The sequence below is a fragment of the Stigmatopora argus genome, chromosome 8 (assembly GCF_051989625.1).
Source record: "Stigmatopora argus isolate UIUO_Sarg chromosome 8, RoL_Sarg_1.0, whole genome shotgun sequence".
Classification (NCBI taxonomy): domain Eukaryota; kingdom Metazoa; phylum Chordata; class Actinopteri; order Syngnathiformes; family Syngnathidae; genus Stigmatopora; species Stigmatopora argus.
The window spans coordinates 17,286,404-17,305,177 of record NC_135394.1 but is presented as its reverse complement, the minus strand read 5'-3'; the positions used below and the strand labels follow the sequence as shown (position 1 = coordinate 17,305,177).

Here is an 18,774-nt window from a genome sequence, read left to right as displayed (position 1 = left end):
GCCATTTTAAGGTTGGGGCAGTTTAAGGTTCCTGATTAGGTCATTGGCCAACATTGAAGTCGCCATTTTGGGTTCAGTGGCATTTTAAGGTTCCTTATGAACTCATTGGCCAACAATGAAATCACAATTTTGGGTCTGAGGGCATTTTAAGGTTCCTAATTTACTCATTGGCTGACATTGAAGCCGTCATTTTGAGGGCAGGGGGCGAATGAACCAATCCAATTGCAGATAGGAAATGGAGCAAAGTACACGACTCACAAACATCCGGTTTTGTTGCAAAAATAAAAGCATTTCATTCTGTAGCATGTACAGGATCAATGAGTCGGGCCGGACGTTCGGCCGCGAAAACCGGCCCACTCATCGGCTTGAACGGTCGCGTGTCAGTCAGGTGATTGACAGGTGAAAGTGCACGCGCCCAGACGACAAACAGTTGATCTGGAGTGTTTGCCAAAGGTAAACACACACACTCCCGTGTGCGCACACAACCGCCGACAGGCGGAGGAGGACCAACGCCAGTCAAATAAGTCCGAAAAATTCCAAGCGCTCATTCAGGACTTCTTGCCACACATTCCAAGAAGTCCCACTTGTCAGTCAAATTCTCCAGTCAAGACAAAGTGCGTTTTACACGTTGAGCTTGCGCAACGACAAGTTAGCCCGGCGGTGGTCAAAGTGCGGCTTGCGTACCGTCGGTGGTATGCGGGCCGCACTTTAGGGGTTGGCAAAATTTGGAATGGAATTTTAAAAAAGACTTGATCCACAACAGATTTTTTATCAAGACCAGCTCAGTTGTATTTAGCTTCAACGACTTAGGGTTTAATGTTTAGACATTTGATGGCTGGAGTTGAATTTAACAAATATGAAAAAAAGCCTTGAGGAAATACAGAAGTATATGAAACATTTTTAAAAAATATATTTTTTTATTTATTTTTCCAAAACATTTAATATTTTTGAATTTAATGTCTTCTCATTTTTTGTATTAAAAAATGTATTTTATATATTTATATATATGTATATATATAAAATACATTTTTAATACAAAAAAATGAGAAGACATTAAATTCAAAAATATTAAATGTTTTTAAAAATACAATTGATTTAATAAAACATTTAATATTTTTTAACTCAATGCATGTTCATTTTTCTGTATAAAAAATGTATTATATATATATATATATAAAAACAAAATTTTTAGTACAAAAAATGAGAACACATTAAATTCAAAAATATTAAATGTTTTTACTTTTAATGGCTGGAGTTGAATTTAACAAATATACGTTAAAAAAGCATTGAAGAAAGAGAAAACTCTTTAAAAGTCGAAAATAAAAAATAAATAAAAAAATAAATCAAAAGAAAATAAAGAAGAAGTAATTTTTAAAACTAAATGAGAAAATTTAAGGAATGATTTTAGTGAAGGTATGAAAAATATATTTAAAAGAAGGAATAGCTACCTTTTATTTTTATCCTGATTAAAAAAGAAATGTTTCTTTTTTTTTTTTACAGTCATTGTATATCTTATTTTGTATTTTTTTTCTGTTTTGTTATCTTTTTTTTCCCAGGTCACTTTCGGTTAATTTGGGATCATTTCCCATTGACGGACTTACTTGCTAACAAATTAGCCCACTGGGCTGCCGCCCCTCCACGTCCCTCATCTTTAAAATTTGGGCGCTGGCACGCCATTCCTGGAGAAATATCATTCTCTTGTTGTTGTCGTTGCGGCGCGACGTCAACATCCCGGAGTGAAAAACACGGCGGCCGCAGATCCCAATCACGCCGCATGAGAATGTTAGCTTTGTTCCGCCGTCACAAGACGGCGGGCTCGCTTCTGCCTCGCGCCCGGTCGTCATGGCGACAGGCGGCGACCCCAAGACGGATAGATATTACCTTTGCGATCGTTTAAAGGAAAATGGGGCCCGATTTTTATTAATTTTCTTGTATTTGTTGGAAGTTTTCACTCATTTTCTTAAATCTAAAATAACGAATAAATTGGCAGCGTCCGATTGGGTCGCGTGGATGTTACCGAAATTAGCCAACCAGCTGCGTGGCGTGGCCTTCCCTCCAAAATATATTTAGTGATCAAAAGACATTTGCTAATTCTAGAATAATCCACCCGGGAGGATATTTCCATCCTTCATCTGCCACTTTCTGCCCGGCAACAGGCGGTGGCGTGAGAAATGGCGTGCCCCGTCTCCCCGGCGTTTTGACAGATTTTGCGGCGAATAATCCAGGCGGAAAAAGCACCTGCCCAAACCCAACCCCCACCCCCTGCGAAAAGGCACGCGGTGGTGCCGGCCTCCCGATGCCATTGTGTGTTTAAAAAAGAAATGTGAAAACAACTTTGCGAGGAATGTCGCTAGCGCTCACGTGGGATTTCGCCGTCCGTCCTTTACGGGGAAACGCAAAGACAATTCAATCAGATTTTGTGACCCTTTCATGATCCTAGTGACATTTACTAGCGATGCGTCAAAAAAATAAAGCTCGATATGATCTAAAGCGGTGGTTGAGTGGTTGGCGTGTCGGCCTCGCAGTTCTGGGGTCGAGGGTTTGATCCCATGTGGGGAGTTGGCATGTTCTGACCCGGGTTTGAATGGGTTTACTCCGGTTTCATCCCAAAAACATGCTTGCTAGGCTAATTGTATGCTAACTTATTCCTAGCTATGTTCGTGTCCTTGAGTCCTGCGATGTTAAAAAAACTACGTTATAAAAACTAAATTTAAAAACTACGTAAAGGAACTGCGATGTTAAAAAAACTAAGTTACAAAAACTAAATTTAAAAACTTAAAAAAACTACATTATAAAAACTACGTAAAAGAACTGTTAAAAAACTACTACAAACTATGTTGAAAAACTGTTAAAGAACTGTGTTAAAAAAACTACGTTATAAAAACTAAATTTAAAAAACTAAGTTACAAAACTAAATTTAAAAACTGTTAAAAAATGTCAAAAATGAAAAAAATTACATAAAAGAACTGTTAAAAAAAACTTGATTTACAAACTATGTTAAAAAACTGTTAAAGAACTGTGTTATAAAAACTAATTTAAAACTACGTTAAAAAATATGCTATAAAAACTACATCTAAAAACTACGTTTAAAAAACTATGTTTAAAAAACTACGTTATAAAAACGATGTTAAAAAAACTACATTATAAAAACTAAATTGAAAAACTGTTAAAAACGATGTTAAAAAATACGTAAACAAACTGTTCAAAACTACGTAAACAAACTGTTAAAAAAAAAACGTTAAAAACTACATTTAAAAAAAAAACATAAAAATGACATTAAAAAAACGACATGATTTAAAAACTACATGATAAAAACTACAAAAGATTCATAGGATTTGAATTGAACTTTCTCATTTTACAAGTTCAATGATTTATCTAATTTAAAAAAAAATGATTTATCTAATTCATAAAGCGCACACACATTAGTCCTACAAAGATTTATATACATTTAAAAAAAGGGACTAAAATGGTTAGCATACACTGATAAATATACATGTCCATTAATTATTATGTATTGCCCCTTCCTTAAATAAATCAAAGGCAAAACTAACCCCCCCCAACAGGACGCATAGGGAAAAGTCAGCGGGAAGTCGAATAAAGGCGGAGTTGAGCGAGCACATGAATAAGCCCCCCCCCCTTTCTAGAATAATTCAATTTGCCTTGCTTTGTGCCCCCGGCATAATGGGACCCCCCCTCTTTGCCCGGCGCGGGCGGGCTTGCATAACCCAGCTAATAAAGGAGGCCCGTCGGGACGGCCGGCGGACACGTGGGAAATTCCCCCGCCCCCCCTTGGCCCCCCTTCTGACGCGTCGTCTGGGGCCGCCGGCTAGCTAGCGAGCGCGGCCCGCGGGCGTTAGCGTTCTAGACATGCCGAGCGTGACGCTCATTCCACCGCCGGGGAGGGAAGGAAAAAAAATGTTAGCTTCCGACCCACGCCGGAGTAAAAAAATGGAGTCAGTGGTGACAAGTCGAGGGGGCGTGGCTTCGTTTGTGGTGGTTTTGTGTGGGTTTTATTTCCAAATTCAGCTTTCAAAACGCAGAAAAAAGTAGTGTTGTTGTAAAAGGGATTTATAGCTATTGTTAAATATCATTTATGTTGCTTTTGTTTGTTGTTATTTTTACAAAAAAGGCCAGGGGGAGGTCTCAAGTTGTCGCTCGCTTTGGTCTTGTTGTTTTTGGGGTTGAGGACATGGACTAAAATAGCATTTTTTTTGTGGACGAATAGGAATGAAATACATTCATTCATTTTCTGAACTGCTTTATCTTCACTAGTGTCGCGGGGGTGCTGGAGCCTATCCCAGCTGACTTCAAGGCAAAGGAGGGGGACAACCTGAATCAACGGCCAGCCAATCGCAGGGCACAAGGAGACAAACGACCAATCAATCATAGGTAGAGAAGTGTTAGCATACAATTAGCCTAGCATGCATGTTTTTGGAATGCGGGAGGAAACTAGAGTACTCAGAGAAAACCCACGCAGGCCCAGGGAGAACATGCAAACTCCACAGAGGTGGACACACCTGGATTTGAACCCAGGACCCCAGAGCCGTGAGGCCGATGCGCAAACCACTCAAGCCCCCGGGCTGCCTTGGTAATGAAAATTGGACAGAATATTCTAGGGGTGTGTGGCGGAAAGCGGTATGGAAAACGAAGGAATGTGCGATTTTCAAAATAAGAGAAAATCCTTGTTTGTTGATTGGAAAAAGCCTCAGTAAACATTGTTTTGTTTTGTTTTGAAAAGAGGAAACAATTCCAAGTTGCACGACGAATTCTAAGAATGCGTTTTGAAGTCCCGCCGAGGACCAGACGAACGAGCTAGCTAGGAATCCCGTCTGCGTTAGCCAGGAATCCCTTTTTCGCACGAGAGTCCAATTTTTCACGACACGCCACGAGATGTGGCCGGCGTCCAGCCCGCCGGCGTCCGGCCCGCCGCGACCAAACTTGAACCCGGCCGCGTCACGACATTGCCAATTATGCCCGGGCGGCCCTCAATGGCTCCTGTGTTGTTCGCCGACGGGTCAGTCAGCAGACTGCTGGCTCGTCAGGAGACCAATCCCGCTCTTCCCTCTCGCTTGTATCTCTTTGCCATGTCGTGCCTTTAATTTTCTTGTCGTACTGTGATTCATGACAGCAGTTTTTTTTTTTAAACGAGAAAATGTTACAATTCCTGGTACGTAACAAATTTTAGTGGGCGATATAGCGTATTTTCCGCACTATAGATGAATGGCCTATCTTAAAATTTGTGTCATATGTATTGGCGAACCGCATTATAAGACCCAGTAGTAGTAGGGGATTGTCCTATACAAACACTAGATGAAGATGTACGACGAGTAGTGTTGCAGTTCCAGTAGTTGGAGCTGTTGTAGTAGTAGTAGTAGGGGGTTGTTATACATGGACTAGATGGAGCTGTGTTATAGATCCACTAGATGGATTTGTTGTCGTAGCAGTTGTAGTAAAAGTAGTAGGGGATTGTGTCAAAATCCACTAGATTAAACCGTACTACTAGTAGTAGCAATGGGTTATCGATCCACTAGATGGAGCTGTAGTAGTAGTAGTAGTAGTGGGGGCGTTGCGTTATAGATCTTCCACATGGGCTATAGTAGTAGTTGTAGTAGTACTCATAGTCGTAGTAGTACTAGTAGTAGTCATAGTCGTAGTAGTTGTAGTCGTAGTAGTAGTCGTAGTAGTAATCATAGTAGTCATAGTAGTCGTAGTAGTAGTCATAGTAGTAGTAGTAGTCATAGTGGGTTGTCATACATCCAGTAGATGAAGCTGTAGTAAAGGGGGTTGTTATACATCCAGTAGATGGATTTGTTGTCGCAGCAGTTGTAGTAGTAGTAGTAGTAGTAGTAGTCGTAGTAGTCGTAGTGGGGTTATACATCCAGTAGATGGAGCTGTAGTAAAGGGGGTTGTATTATAGATCCACTAGATGGATTTGTTGTCGCAGCAGTTGTAGTAGTAGAAAAATAGTAGTAGTAGTAGTAGGGGATTGTGTCATAATCCACTAGATTAAGACGGACTACTAGTAGTAGCAATGTGTTATAGATCCACTAGATGGAGCTGTAATAGTATTAGTAGTAGTGGGGGGGTTGTGTTATAGATCTTCCACATGGGTTGTAGTAGTAGTAGTAGTAGTAGTAGGGGGTTGTTATACATCCAGTAGATGGAGCTGTAGTAAAGGGGGATGTGTTATAGATCCACTAGATTAAACCATGCTACTAGTAGTAATAGTAGTAGTGGGGGGTTGTGTTATAGATCCACTAGCTGGAGCTGTAGTAGTAGTGGGGGGGTTACAGATTCACTAGATGGAGCTGTTGTAGTATTATATATATTTGTGTGTGTGTGTGTGTGTGTGTGTGTGCGCATTGATGAAATGTAAAGTCAATGCACGCTGCTAATAGTCACGCAGGAGTAAATGCTAAAAGAATGTTTGGAATTTTCACCATCCGCCTTTTTATGCTGTCGAGGGTCACGGGGCCGAGCCGAGGTCTGGCTCAGCTGACTTTGCGTCAGTACGAGGTGAGACGTACGCCACAGACCGATGACCCGTCAATCGGCCGATTGACACGCAAACATTCAATGTATCGGATAAACGTCACGTGACCAAACTAACCCGTTTTGAATATCTGTGGGTCGCAAATGACAACATTTTAGCGGGGTGACGTTTACATTTGTACTTTAGCTTTCAGAAACAAACAAAGCAATTATTCCCCAGAGTCGACGTATAGGTAGAATGATTTAAATTAAAGACACATTTCCCAACATGAAATGATCCTCACTAGCGTGCGTCATTTCCCACTTCAAGGCTGAGTAACAACCCATTAAAAAAAGTTACATTCCCATGTTTAACATCTGCGCCTGTCGTGTTTTTACTCGGCGATTTATTGAAATGTCAGCACGGGGAGGCATTCCTCCGCCGGATACGTCTATGAATCACTTCACAAACAGTCGGGGGGAAAAAATATGATGATGGGGCAAAAAAACTGTGGCGGAAATCAGGTTTCTCTCATCTGGATTGGCGTGTTACTTCTGCATTCCCTAGGTTTGAATCATCGGCAACAAGATCGGTCGCCTGCGGAATCGGACTCAAATCCTCATGTTGCACCGCCATTGGCGGCGACAGACATCCGATCCGTAAATCGGCGCAGGGGTCCGAACGGATCGGACGTTTGTGGTTGTCAATTTGAATTTAAAATGGTGTTTACTTTAAACGCACATGTGTCAAAGTGGCGGCCCGGGGGCCAAATCTAGTCCGCCGCATCATTTTGTGTGGCCCGGGAAAGTAAATCACGAGTGCCGACTTTCTGTTTTAGGATCAAATTCAAATGAAGAGTATAGATGTACATTAAATTTCCTGATTTTCCCCCTTTTAAATCAATCATTGTCATTTTTTAATCAATTTTTCTGTGTTTTTAGTTCAAAAATCATTTTGTAAAATCTAAAAATATACCAAAAAAAGTTCAAATAAACATTGTTTTAGATCTATAAAAAAACTGAATATTCAGGGCTTTTAATCCAGTTCTTTTAATCCATTTATTTAAAAAAATCTAAATATTATATCTAAAATGGTCCGGCCCACGTGAAATCAAGTTGACGTTAAAGCGGCCTGCGAACCAACCCGAGTTTGACACCCCTGCTTTAACGTTTTTTAGGCTTTTTGATCGTAGCATTAGCGCTAAATTTGAAGCGTCGTAGACCCAAAGCTAGCAAGATTCGGAAGCTAAAAAGTTTCGCCGTTGCATGGCTCCGAAATCTAGGTGAATTCCCGTTCCCAAGCGGAGGCGCGCATCCTCCTCGCCACTTTTCCCAGCGGCACAACTTTAGCCACATTCCTGGCATATTTTCACCCGGATTTCTGGGAATTGCAGTTTTGACGGCCCCGTTAAACGCTGGCGTTTCGTCGGGGCTGAAAAAGTGTCGGAGACTCGGATGACAATTTGTGAGGTGAAAAACATCGGAATGTTGGAATGTTTAAGACTGGAAGTCAGATACACAAAGACTTTTGTTTGGAGGGGATGTAAAATGAACAAGTTATTAAGGTCAAGGTTGGTTAACAATAGTGTTTAAGGGGCAGAATTAAGAAAAAAAATAGAGGTAGTGGAAGTAAAAAAACAAATATAGGACTGAGTAAAACATTTTGTGCGGGGAGAAAAAGTGTAAAACACGGCAGACATTAAAAAAAAACGTAAAAACGATGTCATGATAGCGCTTTCGTCCGTTGAAATGATTTTTGAGGGTCATAAAAGTCAACAAATCCCCTTGTTTAAAGCATCATTGTCATTCCAGAAATACTTGAAATAACTCTCCCGACTCGCTTACCTATCTCGGGGGTCTATCCACGAAGTTTGCCGGGTGTTGTGGTCGATAAAAAAGACTCTTCCGTCGTAGTCTCGGGCTTCCTCCCAGCCGGCGGGCAGCGGGAGCTCGGAGCTCTCACGCCGCTTGCCGCCGCCTCCGCCCGGCCACGGCATCGCGGCGGGCCGCCGCTGGAGAGCGGAGGGCTCCAGCCCCGTTGCTTCTTTCCTCCCTTCGTCGTCGTCGTCGTTGTCGTCGTTGTTGTGTCCTCTCACGCTCGCCTCGGTCTTTTCTTTACCGCATTACTAGCAAAAAAAAGTGAAAAGAACCAAGTTTTGAGGGGGTTGACGAAGAAGGCGGCGGATGCGGTGCTAGCGGCGGCGGCGGCGACTCTTACGGTGCTCTCGCCTCCATGTTGGCCTGCTCCCTCCGCCACCATGTTTCATTCCTCCGTGTCCTTATTCGGGCTCGGGGCGGATTTGCATAAACGGACGGACGTGCGGGGCGAGTTTGGGCCCTCCGTCCAATCCCCTCCTCTTGTCTCCCTTTTACGTGTCCACATTAAAGCTCAACTTCGGGAGGAAAAAAGTTTTTTTTTCTTCCATTTTTTTCCAAGTCGCTAGCTCGATTTAATTGCGGCTAATCACGGTTCACGCGTTATTATTTCTATACCCTACTGTTGTTTTACGACATTTAATGCAAGTGTTTTCACTTATCTGGTTATATAGTTGAGTCTTTTTGCTTGTTTGATCCAATTTATGGCAATAGAGTTACAAGTTTTGCCTCGTACAACTTTAAAAGTTTTGATTCGGTTTTAGTTCTTATATCTTACCTCCATCTTGCGCACATGTTGTGCATTACAGCCTGTTTGTTCGCCGTTTGATGACGTCATCACGCGCGACGTTTTGTCGTTCATAAACAAGCTGCTAATAAACATATAAAAACATATTTGTTTCAATTCGATATCTATTTAATATAACATTATTTCACTTGGCTTATATATATAATTTTTTTATACTTCATAATTGGTTGGAATTGTTTTTCTGTGTATTGTTCAATAAAAACAAGCAAATAAAGTTTTTTTTTAAGACGTGGATTTTTCATTTGAAAATGTAAATTATAGAAAATAAAGACAACAAGTCTGTCTTTTGAATATCTAACTAATTAAGTGTGCAAAAGTACTTCCTGTAACCGATGAGAACAGACATAATTTTGTCATAAATATTTAAAAAAAAAATCTCAATACTCATAATAGAAGTTAGGAATTTATCATGTCAATAGAAAAATACAAACTACCATGACTACCCGTATTTATTAATCCAAATAACATAATGGTATTCATTTATTTACTGATTCAAATCTGTCCAATCGTATTGACACAATTAGTACATAATGGCAGCAATAGAAGTCCAATCCACTTGAACCGGGAGGGCTGGCTGCCAAGTACAAATGCGTCGGATGTCTACTAGTATTGACTAAATGACATAAAATTCCAGTAGAAGGACGACAACGAGGCCTCATTTCATTGAGCACTGTTCCAAAGTATTTGTACTCGATTACTTCCCACCACTGGCCTCGTGCGTGCGTCTGCGTCATCAGCCGAGCGTTTGTTTTCCAGCCGAGGGGGAGTTTATCTCGGAATTTTCATCTCCTGCACGCTCCACGAGAGCGTGTCACGTCCGAACTGTCATCTGCAACCGCCTCCCACGGTCCCTTTCCCACAATTCAACACACAAACGCAACAAACCGCCGCGGCAATGGTGACCAATGACAAGGAACCAAGAAAAAGTGATATGTACCATTACCTTCCCAAACTAGCTAGCTATAGCAAATCTGTCAATCATCACAGCCAATCACAGACATTATAAAATGTAAGTAATTGTTGTTGTTAAAGGCATTAAAAAAGGAAGATTGTGATATTCAAGAATTGTTAGCTAAAACTGTTCCCATGTGATTTAGCGCCAAAGTCAGATTCAAGTAAGAAGACAACACCTAAAAAAGTTAAATCTATCACCTAAAAGCGCCTCTAAATCAACAAAAAAACAATTAATTGATTTCCAAATTACGGGAAGGCACGACAATGACAAAATGCCAAATAATCGCCAAATAATCATGTAAATAACCTCCACGCCAAACGTTGCTAGTTCGGAAAAATGGCCGTCATCGTAAAAATTTCGAGAAACCCTATCGTGTCGTACCTCAAATTAAACGTGGCGACAATAGCTTTCCAGTTTTACGTGTTTGATAATTTGACTGAAAACAGGAGGGAAATGGCTGCCCAAGTTTAGCTAAAATTAGATGGAAGACAACGATATAAAACATTGCCCCCCCAAAAAATCATGAAAATACCCTTCATGCTAAACGTCGCTAGTTCCGAAAAACTGCCATTATGGTAAAAAATTCGAGAAACCCTACGGACTCATACCTCAAATTAAAAATGGCGTCAATGTCTTTCAAGTTTCACCTTTTTCGTGACCATGACGCTTAACTGAAAACAGCAAGTAGGCAAAATATTAGCTAAAATAACATTTTAGCACAGGAATGGAGGACATACCTTTACCAATTTCGTCATATGCAGTTTCTGGGTATGATGACAATTAGGCTTTTGTCAAGTCAATGATGATGACAAAGCTTGTGTCCGATTATAATAATTACAATGACATAAAACGGTGCCCAAAAGAATCACGTAAATACCCCGGATGTTATTTCCGAAAAACTAGGGCTAATGGTAAAAATGTCACGAAACCCTACGGAGTCACCCCTCAAATTAAAGCTCGCGACGACGTCTTTCCAGCCGCGTTAGTTTTACGTCCGTGCTCGCCACTAGGGCGACGCAAACTCGTCCAAATCACCTTTAGTACCTTAGAGAAGAACAGTAGGGCATTTTCCATGGCCGGAGACCAGCTCTACCCCATGCCACCCATTGGCAGAGAAAGTAGAAGGCTGGCGAGGGGGGGGCGGAGTAAGAGGACTGGCCCTAAGCCCCTCCCACCGCCCCTCTTCTCCCTCCAGTAGAAGGATGAGCTCTCCTCGGAGAGGCAGCACTCGGCGCCAGGAGCCTCCAGGTTCTTAGCGATCCGAGCCCATGGCGGAGCGCGCCCGCGCCTTGGAGCTGCTGGCCATGCCGCTGTACGCCGGCGCCTGGCTTTGCGTCCTGGGGGCCGCCGTGTCCCCCCGCTGGCTCAGCATGTCCACCTCGCTCCTGCCCGCCGAGAGCTACCAACTTGGGCTATGGGAGACCTGCGTGGTCCAGGACGCCGGCGGCATGGAGTGCCGCGCCCTGGACGGCCTCCTGGGACTCTCGCCCGAACTCCAGTTGGGCCGCGTTCTGACCTGCGCCTCGCTGGCGGCGGGCGCCCTGGGCTTCCTGCTGGCCATCCCCGGACTGTCGCTGGTCAACGGCTGCGAGGAGGGCGGAGCCAAGAGGAGCCTGGGCGCGGCGGGCGCCCTCCTGGGCGTCCTGGCCGGGGTCCTGTGCCTGGTCCCCGTCTCGTACGTGGCCCGCTGGGCCGTGCTGCGCTTCTTCGACGAGGCGCTGCCCGAGGTGGCGCCGCGCTGGGAGTTCGGCGACGCCCTGTTCTGCGGCTGGGCGGGGGGGTTGGGCCTGGCGGCGGCCGGGATGCTCCTGGGGGTCTCCGCCCGCTCCGCCGCCCGAGCTCCGCCCACGCCGGCCGGCCCGCGGGGGAGCCGCAGGGCGACGAACACGGTGCTGCCGCGGACCGAGTACGTGTGAAGGACTGGGAATGGGCCCGTTTCCCGATGTACGTACGTACGTGTGTAAATAGACCAATAGGAGGCGCTGTTCGACGGCCGTGGACGTCCAATCCGGTTCAACTGGGACGAGGTCGGGCGTTAATTGGGATTGTGAGGAGATCATATAAAGACGTATATTCAGGAAATGTGTCCATCGTTTTCTTTGATTCTTGTCTTTTCGGCTCTCTTAAAGGGGCGGCGACACACAAACAAACACACACACACACACATACACAAGGATGTCAGCCATTATTGGAAAAAAATTAAGTCAACATCTATAGGTCAGGGGGTCAAACTCTGTTTAGTTGGCCGGACCGGTTTATTTTTGGCCCAAAAAGTGAACTTACTGGCCCCCGTTGACAGCGTTAGACGTCCAATCCATTTTGATTGGAAGCCTTGAGTGAACATTTGTTCATTTGCCCCTCCCAGTCCAAGTGGATTGGACATCTAGCATCGTCAATTACAATTTTGCGACACTTTTTTGTCATTTTAGGGTACTTACAGGTCACGTCCAGTAAATTTTTGATAATTTGCTATTTGGAGGCATGTTTATTTACTATTAAGATTTTACAGTCTACAGCACATGTGTCAAAGTGGCGGCCCGGGGGCCAAATCTGGCCCACCGCATCATTTTGTGTGGCCCGGGAAAGTAAATGATCAGTGCCGACTTTCTGTTTTAGGATCAAATTAAAATGATAGATAGAGATGTATATTCTATTTCCTGATTTTCCCCCTTTTAAATCAATCATTGTCATTTTTTTATCCATTTTTCTGTGTTTTTAGTTCAAAAATCATTTTGTAAAATCTAAAAATATGTTAAAAAAAGCTCAAATAAACATTGTTTTAGATCTATAAAAAACGGAATATTCAGGGCTTTTAATTTGGTTCTTTTAATCCATTTATTAAAAAAAAAATCTAAATATTATATCTAAAATGGTCCGGCCCACATGAAATCGAGTTGAAAAATCTAAAAATATATATAAAAAAGCTAAAATAAACATTGTTTCAGATCTATAAAAGATGAATATTCAGGGGTTTTAATCCAGTTCTTTTAATCCATTCATTAAAAAAATCTAAATATTATATCTAAAATGGCCCGCGAACCAACCCGAGTCTGACACCCCTGGTCTACAGCTAACTGTTTGTAGCATAACACTATATTAGCCATAACTTGGGTAAAAAACTGACATAAGTTATGTTACCAAATATTAGTCAAAAAGAGCTGTAAGAAAAAACATGGCTGACTACAATGCTTATTTAACTCTATTACTCTATTACTTATTATGAAAACAAACAACCAATCATTCATAGCTAGGAACAACTTAGCATACAATTAGCCTAGCTTGCATCTTTTTAGGATGTGGAAGGAAACCAGACCACCCGGAGAAAACCCATGCATGCCCGAGGAGAACATAAACTCCACCCTGCGCTTGAACCCTCGACCCCAGAACTGCGAGGCCGACGCGCTAACCATTTTGTGCACGTAGCTACGCTACATTAGCCATATTTTGGAGAACATTTTAGAGTTCCGCTAGCAAAAAAGCAGCTGTGTGATATAAAAACAACTTTTTAATTTGAAACGAGCACCCGTTTTTTGGCATCTGGGTCGCCTCGGGGTGCTCCGGCGCCCCCACACGGAGAAGCCCTTGCGTCACGCGTTCGCCGTCTAGTGGAAACGCAGCGTGAGGCGGCTAATTCCGTCGCATTTCCTGCCGGCCGGCACGGCTAAGCTGCGTTTAATGAACGCCTTGGCGGGCGGCGTGTACTGCGAAGAATGCGGCGCACGGCGCCCTTCGCGCGCCCCCGTTTTCGCTTCGTTTAATGATAAAACTCCCCCCGTAAAAACCACGCAAAAATCAGCAAACCAGAGTTCAGTTTTGGTCGGACAGGAAGGAAAAAGTAGTGTTGTTTTCGTGGTTAGCGTGACTGCTAATTATCTTAATTGCTTTGGATTGGACGCAAATTAGCAAGAGTGGCTCCCCCGCTGTGATTGGACGGCGGGGAGAGAAAATGGGGACGCGAACACGAGATGTTTGGGATTATAAACCCCCCGCGGATTTGGAAAATGGCGTCCCGCTAACGTGGAGTGGAACACAAACAAATAAAAACAGCGGGGAGATTAAAGTTTGGCTAATTGGTTAGCATTGACGTGAAAATGGATTGGACATTTGAGAAGCGAGCGAGATCTGGAGCCCTCCCCCTTTTTGAGGTGGTCTTAAAAAGGTACGAAGGTTATCGCGACGATTTATCTTGAGCTGTAAAAAAATTGTCGTAAAAAATATGAGATTGAATATGATAAAAGATGAAGTCGGGGTTCAGAGAGCACATTTTTATCGTTGTCACGAATCTTGCGTTAAATTTAACGATGAGTGGGAGGGGCTTGGACCCAAAAAATGTTTGTGTCATACATGTGGAAAAAGTTCCACGAAATTGAGCTTTTAGGACATGCTAAATATGTATTTTAATTCTTTATAAGCCTGGTGGGACGCCCGATTGAAGCAGTGCTATAAAAGTATATTTTAAAAAAGTATTAAAAATGAATATAGTATATTTGTTTACACACACACAAAAATATTTACATAATTAGTAAATATACATACACATGTATGCATATATACAATTTACATATATATAAAAAAATACACATGTAGTGTGCACTATAGTGTATACATAAAATAAATTTTGTTAAAATATATTTGTGTCTTGAAACTGAAGATATAGATTTTTTTTACAAATATTGATTTACATATTTCAAACTTTATCATAATTAAAAATGTTCCATTATATTTTAAGAATAAGGATAGCACATTTAGTATTCATTGTAATAATTAAATTTATTATTTATTATATTAATGATATATATTTCTTATTATTTATTATATTAATGATATATATTATTATTTATTATATTCATGATATATTTTATTATTTATTATATTAATGATATATTTTATTATTTATTATATTAATGGTATATATTTATTGTTTATTATATTAATGATATTTATTTCTTATTATTTATTATATTAATTATATATTTTATTATTTATTATATTAATGATATATATTTATTATTTATTATTATATATGTATATTTTTTACTAATAACGCTGCAGACGGAGTCTTGAATTAAACATCCCTAAAAATGAATCGAAAAAAACCCTATATATATATATATATATATATATATATATATATATATATATATATATATATATATATATATATATATATATATATATATATATATATATATATATATAAATATTTAGTTTTTTCAGGAAAATAAAAATCAATTAAATATATATATATATAGTATATATATATATATATATATATATATGTGTATATATATATATATATATATATATATATATATATATATATATATATATATATATATATATATATATATATATATCATTGATTTTTATTTTCCTTCCAAGATTGGTCGTATTTGACATTGGATGATTTTTGCACTGGCGTTTGAATTATTCATTTTTCATAAGTTGAACCCGAGCGGCAAAGTTTTCTGGCTTTGCCGATAAGTCGACGAAAAGATTAGATAAGGAGGAGGAGGATGAAGAGGAGGAGGAGGAAGAGGAAGAGAAGGGGGAGGAGTCACGTCCTTCCTTATCTGAGAGCGTCGCGCTCCTTCGCTTTTGGGAATTTTCTTCCTCCCAGCGCCGCCGCTCTTTGCCACTTTTGTTTGCCCCGAGTGGGCCCAAACCAGCCAATCGGCGTCCATTCTTCGGCCGGCGACCCCTCGCTCGCTCACGTGCCGGCCTCCTACCCACGTCCAAATTTGCATCCTGTTTTGGGGCCGTCGATCCCTCCGAAATGACCCTTCTTTCCTAAACTATGATGTAAAAATAATTTCATTTGGTTCTAACGACAAACAACTTGGCATCTAAAGCGTCCAACATAGGGCCGGGGGGTCCGATCTGGTCCATGAAAAGATGATAAAGTGTTCCGCATGACTTTGTAGTTCAATCTTTCTGTACATACACTATAAAATTCCTTTTTGTTTTTACATGGGCTCTGCAATACTACAATTTGGTGAGTTATATTGCATTTTTTCTATCCGCATTCGTGTCGGCTGGTTTTCATTTCCACTAACCTGATTGGTCGAATCATTGAAAAGCCGGATTATCCGTCCCCGGTTGGTCCTCCATTTTCTCCGTGGGTAGCGTTCTCCAAACGTGACGGTGGGCGAGAAACACCAGCCCGTTGGCGAGCATCAAAATGGCCGCAGCCGAGCCCACCCCGATGGCCACGCCCACTTCCTGGCCGGCGGGCGTGGCGGGAAGTCGGAAGATAGGCGGGAAGTGGATGGCGGCGCCGTCGGCCACCGCCTTGGCGTTCCAGGCCAGGGGGACGGCCGCCAGCGCCCCCGCCAGGATGTAGAGCGCCCCCGCCAGGATGAAAAGGGCGCGGACTCTTCCTCGAACCTCCAGGGAGAAATAGACCCGCCTCACGGCTTGGGCGGCGGCGGCGTTGGCGGCCAGAGCGGTGGCGGCGGCCAGCATCATCAAGACTTGCGCCGCCCGGATTTCCGGCGGGACGAAAGCGTCCGAGAATGGCATGGATTGGCAGTGCTCCATTTCGGGGAGGGCGTGGCTATGGAAGCAGGCCCGCCAGATGCCCACCCACGCCACGCCGGAGGTGATGTGGGCGGTGTCGTTGGCGCGGCGCAGGCGCCACAGGCGCCATTGGTCCGTGGCCGTGGCCGCCATGGTGAGGATCCACGCCAGGCAGCCCGACAGCAGGCCGGCCAACTGCAAGTGGGCCGTGTGCGCCAGGAAGAGCATCCCGAGGGGCCGGGGTCAGAGGTCAGATGTCAAGGTCGCTCTCGATCACCTCCCGGGAGTCGGCGAACGGGCTCCTGAATGGGTGGCCGACTGGCCGGCCAATCGCGGGGCGGGAGGAGACAGAGGACAAGCAAACAAAGCTGGGGTTAGTCAATTTAGCATCCAATTAGCCTAGCAACTATTACTACTACAACTATTACTACTACTACAGCTATTACAATTATTACTACTACTACTACAACAACTATTGCTACCACCACTATCATTAGTAATTGCAATTACTACTATTACTACCACTACTACAACAACAACCATTACCACTACTACTGACATTACTATTACTAATACTAAATATTAAAGCTATTACTACTACTACCATTAAAGCTCTTACTACTACTACTACTACCACCATTAAAGCTCTTACTACTACTACTACCACCATTAAAGCTATTACTACTACTACTACCACCACCATTAAAGCTATTACTACTACTACTACTATTAAAGCTATTACTACTACTACTACCATTAAAGCTATTACTACTACTACTACCATTAAAGCTATTACTACTACTACTACCATTAAAGCTATTACTACTACTACTACCATTAAAGCTATTACTACTACTACTACCATTAAAGCTATTACTACTACTACTACTACTATTACTATTACTACTACTACTATTATTACTACTACTACTATTACTACTACTACTATTATTACTACTACTACTACTATTACTACTACTACTATTACTACTACTATTATTACTACTACTATTACTACTTCTACTACTATTACTACTACTACTATCACTACAACTACTACTACTACAACTACTTCTACTACTATTACTACAACTACTACTACTACAACTACTTCTACTACTATTACTACAACTACTACTATTACTACTGCTACTACTATTACTACTGCTACCACCACTACGACTACTACTGCGTGTTATGAAACAAATTTTAAGATGTGTCATTCATTGAAGGTGCAGCTTATAGAGCTGGTTGTGTGGTCGGGGTGCAAAATAAGCCAGGGATAGATGGCTCTGACGGCAATGGACGTTTAAACAAATTCAATTTGAATTCCGAAACAGGCAAAAGTGCCCTAATGACAATACGTTAGCATTTAGCGGAAGGAGAACACAGATGAGTGCCTGTTAGCATATTCATTGCAACAAAAGATAAAAAGTAAAAAGGGTATATTTACCTGCGCCGATGTTCCATCGACAGCGACCAATCCCTAATGTCTGTGTTTGGATGACAGTGACTGTAAAAGAAGTGTCGCGCCGTCAGCAATCGGCTATCGGCGAATCGGGTTAATGACTGACTGACTGACTGACTGACTGACTGGCGACCGGTGGATCATTCTTGCTGAAATCAAATGGAAATATCAAGGACACAAATCAAGGAATATTCATGAGCTTTTCCCTTTTTTCCCTTTTGAAATCAATCAAAAAGAGAAAGTGTTTTCCTTTTAAAATGTTTAAGAAATAATTCTGCTTTCCCCTTTTGCTTTTTACATTGAAATGGTAAAAGTCAAAAATAATATAAAGATATTTTTCCCTTTTTTTCATTAAAAACAAGACAAACAAAAATATATATATTTTTTCTCCTAAAAAAAAAACTTTCAAATGGCATATTTACGGTTCAATAAAACGGAATAAATAAAATTGACTAAAAATAAAAAATAATTCCTATCTACCTCATGAAAAACAACAATAAAAAAGATTTTTTCCCTTTTATAAATAATCAAAAATAAACAAAAATCTACAAATGTAAAATAAATAAAAAAAATGCTATTAAGATGTTAAAAAATGAATATATTGTGTCATTTTAAGTCAACAATATATCTATAAACAATTGATCAAGTATTGATTAATTGTGGCGGTCCAACCAAAAA

At 41.5% G+C, this 18,774-nt stretch overlaps 3 protein-coding genes across 5 annotated transcripts in view; 1 reads left to right on the top strand and 2 right to left on the bottom strand.

Moving 5' to 3' along the window:
• Positions 1 to 9,169, bottom strand: part of wwc3 (WWC family member 3) — a 31,592-nt gene extending 22,423 nt beyond the window's left edge. Inside the window, exons 1-3 of one of the 2 annotated variants that reach the window (XM_077607710.1) lie at positions 9,125 to 9,169; positions 8,690 to 8,864; positions 8,317 to 8,597 (exon numbers count right to left, since the gene is read on the bottom strand). In XM_077607710.1, the coding sequence (XP_077463836.1) occupies positions 8,317 to 8,468 (152 nt within the window). In that variant the 5' untranslated portion in view covers positions 8,469 to 8,597; positions 8,690 to 8,864; positions 9,125 to 9,169. Of the gene's footprint in view, positions 1 to 8,316; positions 8,598 to 8,689 lie in introns of both variants that reach the window. The other variant, XM_077607711.1, reaches the window with a different exon arrangement.
• Positions 9,170 to 11,043: 1,874 nt separating this feature from the next.
• Positions 11,044 to 18,654, bottom strand: cldn34a (claudin 34a). Of its 2 annotated transcripts, XM_077606946.1 has the most exons (3): positions 18,082 to 18,654; positions 16,166 to 16,946; positions 11,044 to 12,231 (listed from the first exon to the last, which is right to left on the bottom strand). In XM_077606946.1, the coding sequence occupies exon 2, from the start codon at positions 16,854 to 16,856 to the stop codon at positions 16,179 to 16,181; it is 678 nt and encodes a 225-aa protein (XP_077463072.1). In that variant the 5' UTR covers positions 16,857 to 16,946; positions 18,082 to 18,654; the 3' UTR covers positions 11,044 to 12,231; positions 16,166 to 16,178. The 2 variants fall into 2 exon arrangements, with proteins under 2 accessions (XP_077463072.1, XP_077463071.1); XM_077606945.1 differs by having other exon boundaries at positions 16,166 to 18,654.
• Positions 11,320 to 12,745, top strand: cldn33b (claudin 33b). The gene has a single exon (XM_077606947.1). The coding sequence runs from the start codon at positions 11,378 to 11,380 to the stop codon at positions 12,023 to 12,025; it is 648 nt and encodes a 215-aa protein (XP_077463073.1). The 5' UTR covers positions 11,320 to 11,377; the 3' UTR covers positions 12,026 to 12,745.
• Positions 18,655 to 18,774: the final 120 nt, after the last annotated feature.

Excerpts from the sequence above, each read along its gene's own strand:
- cldn33b (XM_077606947.1), top strand. The coding sequence starts at position 11,378 with ATGGCGGAGCGCGCCCGCGCCTTGGAGCTGCTGGCCATGCCGCTGTAC.
- cldn34a (XM_077606945.1), bottom strand. The coding sequence starts at position 16,856 with ATGCTCTTCCTGGCGCACACGGCCCACTTGCAGTTGGCCGGCCTGCTG.